We start from the raw sequence: 6,539 nt of genomic DNA, 5'->3' as shown, positions 1-6,539 counted from the left end.
TCCACTTACCCAGATGAGGAGAAACAATTACAATTGTCTGAATGAAACTGTGCTTAAGGAGGACTTTCACAGTAATCACGAGTGACTGAAATGACCGCAATACTGTCTGCGATACCTTCCACTCTTTAGAATAAATATTCAGGTTTTGGAGAGCTAGCTATCACCAGGTCTCAGGCACTCTAACATAATTGTTTGTTTCTGCTGTGAGCCAAGGCTTGATCTTTTCATCCATTCTTTTTTTCAAGACAAAAGAGTCAGCTGTTCCAATAAAGGCCAAATCCATTTAGCTTGTGGTCCAAGGCTGATAAACCCACACGTTGTTAGCCCCTTGATACCCCCTTATTATGTTCCTTTAGGAAATGTCCTATTATGTCACAGTGAGTTTAGTCAAGTTCAAGCGGAACTCTTCCTCATTTGCACTTTGGGTAGAGTGTTCTTAAGACGGGTTTCGAGTGAATTCCTTTCCATCTGGCTGGGAGTACCTCAGGGCTTGGTGCTTGGTGCTTGGCCCACTACAAATGTTCAATTTCTTAGTGGATTCTCGTGAGTGTCATGTCATCAAATGGCTACCCAGACTATTTGCATTCACCCCCCCCCCCCCTTTTACGCTGCTGCTACTCTCTGTTTATTATCTATGCATAGTCACTTTAATAACTCTACCTACTTATACATATTACCTCAATTACCTCGACTAACCGGTGCCCCCGCACACTGACTCGGTACCGGTAACCCCTCTATATAGCCTCGCTATTGTTATTTTTACTGCTGTTCTTAAATTATTTGTTAATTTTATTTCATATTATTTTATATTGTATTTTTTTGTGTGATTTTATTTGTATGATATGTTACGTCCTGCAAAAATGTATATGATATGTTACCAATTCCAATTTGTACAACATGTTACGAATTTCTAAGTGCTTAAGATCCCGTTCCAGCTCTTAAAGATCCTGTTCAATCTTAACTAGCATAAAACCACATGGGCACAGTGAATTAAACCTTGGTACAACTCAGCTACTTGACAAACCGAAGCAATATTTTAAAAAAACATTGATTTCAACAAATGTAGATTTTCCTGGAATTGAAAGCAAATATGCACTGTGTTTTCATATAAGAATCAATGCTATATCGTTATATAAAGCTTTCAGTGATACATTTTTAATACTAACCTAAATTGCTTGAGCTGAGTAATATCAAATACACGAGGATGAATGACAAACAATTAAAATCACAACGTCTCGGTCCGTGTTTTAAGTGCTTGCTCCCTTTTATTTGACACAATGATAGTACTGGCCTCACCAAAATGTGCTATTAAATTGCCAAAAGAACATTGGATGGTGGCATGGTAAACTATGATTTAAAAAATCTGTCTGACCTTATAAAGCAAGAGATTCAATACAACTGTTTACTCAGAGATCTGACACCAGTGTAGCATTAAATGCCACTTTACTATTTGATAGTGTTGAGCGATTAGTGCTTTTTGAGGTTGGTTCAGTTTCAGTTCGGTTCATAAAAAAGAATAATGGTTTTCAATTTCGGTTATTTTTATTAAATGCATTATGAAATATGACCTTGAAATTATTTTAGACCTTTATAACTGAAATTCCAAAGCCAAACATTCAATTGCCAAAACATGGAAGACATTCCATTGTCTCTAACAACACAGAATAAATCAATGAATAAGAGCCCCATGATGATAGGGACTGCCCATTACTGCTTATCACCTATTAACCATCATTTATTCACATTACTTTACTTAAATAAAATATTTCAGTTGTGTACATTACCTATTTTTTATTTGATTACTTTATTATTTCATTTCTTAAAGTCATCATCTCATCTCTGCTCACGCAGTAGCAGCCAGACAACCATCTAACGTTATCTCTGTGCTCCCCAACGAGTCATACTATTTACCTAGTTGGCTAGTGAAAATGGTAGCCCGCTCAGCACTAGTATTTGACAGAGTGAGATAAAATGACAAAGCAAGTTTTGTAACGCATTTGGGATCAAACAGGAACTGAACTGTGTGAATGATGTAGGTTGTATTCCTTTTTAACAGTCCTCTGCGTCATAGATGGGCTAGTAGCTTCCCTCATGGTTATGTGGGGAAACCCTATCCTTTACACAGGAAGTCAATGGGGGTGATGTGTCCACTGCACTCACTGCTAAGCTGATCTAAATGGAAAATCATAAAACATACAAATTAAATTAGTTCGATTTAGTTAGGTTAAAGGGTTAACATAATTCCTTTAGAAAGCCTACATCGATATCATATACAGTATATTTAATCCGTTTTTTTACTGGTAAATAACAAAACAACCCTCTATGTCTACACGTCTACATTTACTATCACACTATAACAGCAGTTGAAGTGATGCTCCGAAATGTTTGAATAATTTCAGCTAGTGGCAAAATTTATTATAATAAAAAATATATATAATGTGCAATTCGTACAATATGTTACGAATTAGTTGTCCTTAAGATCCCGGACTGCATTTGAACAAACACAAAAGATGTAGACCATTACAAAGAGATGTTACATTGGCACCCCAAACACAGCAGCAGTTTAAAGTGGAGGAAAGATTCAGTTCCACCTTGCTGATGTCCATGGGGCAGTGGGGAATATTGAATTATCTCCTCTCAGCCAAGTGACATAAAACCTGTTGTTCTAAAAGGTCACCAACACCCTGGTATTGACATGGCCAGTCTGTGTCAGGGGGACGGGAACTTTGGTTGACCCCATTACTGCAGCTTCTATCATTTTCACAGATAACTTCAGAAAGTGTTTCCATTACATTACACTAGGGATCTGTGAGGCTACTTAGTAAAACAAACAGGCTACGTCCCAATACTCTGGAATACTTCCTTGTTTCATTCCCTTTGTGGAAGGATACTAATCTGAATGTTATGGATTGGTGAGGGAAAAATGGGCTGCATCCCAATTCTCCACACTTCTCCCACACTCCCTCTATTGGATTGTAGATCCATGACTGGGAGTGTGCAAGTGCACACTTTCGGAGAAGGGAGGAGAATCGGTACGCCGCCATGATGAGACACCCCCAAGCCAGTCAATGGGATGGGTGGGTTTGGTTAGGATTGCCACAAAGGAATTGCTTTCCCCAAAATAATGATTTAGGCAGCTAAATACAGCTGATATTTTTCCAGGAAGCTGTTGCAGCGACATTTTAACCATCTCCCTTTAGCATTCCCTAATTATATTTGACATGCATTTTAAATCGTCAGACAGTGCAAACGAATGTCTATGAATAGAAAGGATAACGTAAATGCATGGTTGTCCTGGAGCTGTTCTGTTACCATGTTTCTAGAGTCAAAACATAAAAAGCTTGTTTGTATACCATCTGAGGGACAAATGGGTTGCCAGACATCTTACAGAGTGCACTTTAGACAGTGATTGATGCTGGCAGGGCACGTTATCTCAGAATCCCTTGCAGAAGACAGCACTTGGCAACCCCAGTATCTCTCAATCACTCAAGCATGTCAAAACACTTGTGCATCATTGTCAGAGTGCTCCACTGTGTATATATATATATATATATATATATATATATATATGCCATAAGTCCAACATCACAATAGAGCTTAGATAAGATTTCTTCAGCGTTTATTTTTCATGATAGCCCACTACTTTAAGCATAAGAAAAAGCACCACTTGCAAAACAAAATGCTAAATATGTAAAATAATTTTACAGACACAGTCCGCAAGAGAGGTACTTAAAATAAATACTTGATGTTTTATTCTTAAATATTTATTCATCAGCATCCAACGTGAAAAATAAGGAGCTTTCTTACTATTTTAAATAAAAGGAACAACTGTAGCCCACATTTAAAAAAAGTATACTCAGCCCTCAACACCTCAACCATTTGTCTGTAATCCCTAGGGTCCACTTGGAAATCATTACCCATGACAAGTCAACATAGTGGATTAGACTGCTGATGCACCTGTCTAGTTCCCTGTGCTTTCGCATTAACATGATTAGCCTGGAAATGGTGTTACTTTCGTTGTAGAGGACTCAGGAGTACCAGATATCTAATATAACATTGAGTTAAAGCCTTGCGATACACTTCAGAACATCTTGTTCTGGGAACCAATATGCACACACTAAACGTGGATGGCAAATATGCAGGCCAGTAACAGAAATATTTAGGGTAATACGAGCACTAGCGTTGCCTGTGAGGGGATATGAAGGCGTAATTCAGAATGATGCTCTCTCAATTGAGTTACAGCATGACAATGTGTCTGCCCACTGTAAGTACAGTATGCACGTTGCATTGTTCATATGGTCGAATACAAAAAAGGCTTCGTTCATATCAATATTCCATGGTAGATTTCATACGTCCATATTGAGATTGTCAAGGTCATCTCAGGGCATATTTAGTCTTGGCTTGTCCCTCCCAGTATTACATTTATCTAGAAGGATTTTTTCCATGACTTGCAAAGGATTTTCTGAAAGGCGCGCCGGAAATCCTGGTTGAAGATGGTGTAGATGGCGGGGTTGAGGGAGCTGTTGCAGTAGCCAATCCAGAAGAAGAATTTAAAGAGGGGTTCGGGGATCTTACAGGGGTCCCCGCACACTCCGTGCAGGCAGTAGCTGAAGAAGAATGGGAACCAGCACACCACAAATACCCCCATGACCACCGCCAGCACAAAGGTGAACCTCTTCTCCCTGGCCTGGGAAACCTTTTTCATGGACACAGAGCTCCTCCTCCTCTTCCTCCTGGAGGCGAACAGGTCCATGGATTTGTTGCTGGCTCTGGAGATCCGGCTGGAGTGTTTGGAGATGGCGCTGTTCTTCCGGCTGGCCCTCTTGATCCTCTTATGGTTCAGGTCCTGAGGTTTGGTGTGACCTTTGCCCTCTGAGGAGGAGCTCTCCTCCAGGTCCCCCTCATCATGAACCCCTGTGGTCATCATGCTGGGCGTGAGTGGGCACTGGCAGTGCCCGGTCTCTCTGTCCCCGTTGATTTTGCACAAGGTGGCTTTGCTTAGCCCATTCTCAGTCATTGTAGGTTCACCAGGACCATGTTTTTTCTCCGACATGCCCCTGGTCCTGGTCTTGGCCACTTGGTATATTCTAATATACACTAATATCATGATTAGGCAAGGAGCAAAGAATGATGCAATGCTAGAGGAGAGGATGTACCAAGTGTCATTGTTCAGCTCACACCCTGGGTACTGAGAGTTATCATTGTTCTTGTCTATTGATAATAACGGAGGAGAGGATATCATGGCAGATATAAGCCATACAATGACGATAATACACTTCACTCGTTTAGGAGTCCGTTTGAGATTATATTCAACAGCTTGCGTAACGGACCAGTAGCGGTCCAAACTGATTGCGCACAGATGGACGATGGACGAAGTGCAAAATAAGACATCTAAAGCGAGGTAAATTCCACACCAAACTCTCCCGAAATACCAGTAGCCCATAAGTTCGTTTGCTAGAGAAAAGGGCATCACCAAAGTGGCGACCAGAATGTCTGCGGTGGCTAACGAAACCAAAAACAGGTTCTGGGGAGCTTTCATTGCCCTGCTTGTTAACACCGCAATTACAACCAGAACGTTCCCGACCACTGTAAACAAAATAAGAAAACTTACAAGTGCTGCAAGACTCGCTATTGTAGCCGAAGAATATGGACTTTCTGATGAGGAATTTAAGTTGACAACAGGGAACGTGTCAACTCCGCTAGAATTAAACGAATCCATCCCGTCCATTTCTTTTTATTCCAGAATTGTCGATTCAGGAAAAGACATTCACTTTATGCATGTAGAGTCCATGATAAATTGTCGGTATTTTCATTGCCAAAATGAAAATGCGCACAATGGTGACGGAACGCATGTCTCGTGGATTAGACGCCAAATAAGCCTTTTTCAAATAGAAAATAAACAAATATATATCTGGTTAATTGACTAAACGATCATGCCACCTTGCCTTGTACGTGCATACTGTTATAGCATGACAGGCAACCGTTCTCTATCCGCTGCTGCTAGCTCTCTCTCAGCGCTCGCGCTGCGCTCTACATCAGAAAGCTTTCTCAGTCAGTGCTCATGTGTTGCTCATATACAACTAACTGATTTCTGCCCCGCCTGCGACAGAGTGAATTCTTTTCTGGAATGATTGTGGTGTTAACTGTCACCTCATTGAATTACAGTATGCAATGCTTTTTTGTTTTTGTTTTGTTATATCAGTTCAATAGGCTATTTTGTGAAAGACGACTACAGTGAAATACGTTGTCTGTCATTAGTCTATGATCATATGATGTATTGAATACAAATTATGCATGTGTATCATGCCGATACACTGGATAACAAAACATTATGTAATTATTAAATTTGGGAGAAAAGTACATTTGCGAACACAAGCATATTTCAGAGACGTGAGATGCGCCCTGAATGTCAATGTGATTTAGGCACACCTTTATCCCAACACGCTGGAGGTCAGTATTGCTGCATCTACTAAAGTCATCCCCTGCCAACAATAATAAGCCCTTAGGATGTCCCTGGGACCTCACGAAATAGTCTCATG

The 6,539-nt window shown here is 40.3% G+C and overlaps 1 protein-coding gene across 1 annotated transcript; it reads right to left on the bottom strand.

Annotated features, from left to right (window-relative positions):
- Positions 1-4,426: 4,426 nt before the first annotated feature.
- LOC311131769 (alpha-2 adrenergic receptor-like) lies at positions 4,427-5,728 on the bottom strand (the record flags this gene model as incomplete). Its single annotated transcript, XM_084164900.1, has 1 exon — positions 4,427-5,728. The coding sequence occupies one exon, from the start codon at positions 5,726-5,728 to the stop codon at positions 4,427-4,429; it is 1,302 nt and encodes a 433-aa protein (XP_084021026.1).
- Between the last annotated feature and the right edge of the window lie 811 nt (positions 5,729-6,539).

This window comes from Coregonus lavaretus, assembly GCF_964263955.1.
Source record: "Coregonus lavaretus genome assembly, chromosome: 7".
Classification (NCBI taxonomy): domain Eukaryota; kingdom Metazoa; phylum Chordata; class Actinopteri; order Salmoniformes; family Salmonidae; genus Coregonus; species Coregonus lavaretus.
Note: the sequence above shows the minus strand (reverse complement) of the source record. Positions and strands in the feature narration are given on the sequence as shown.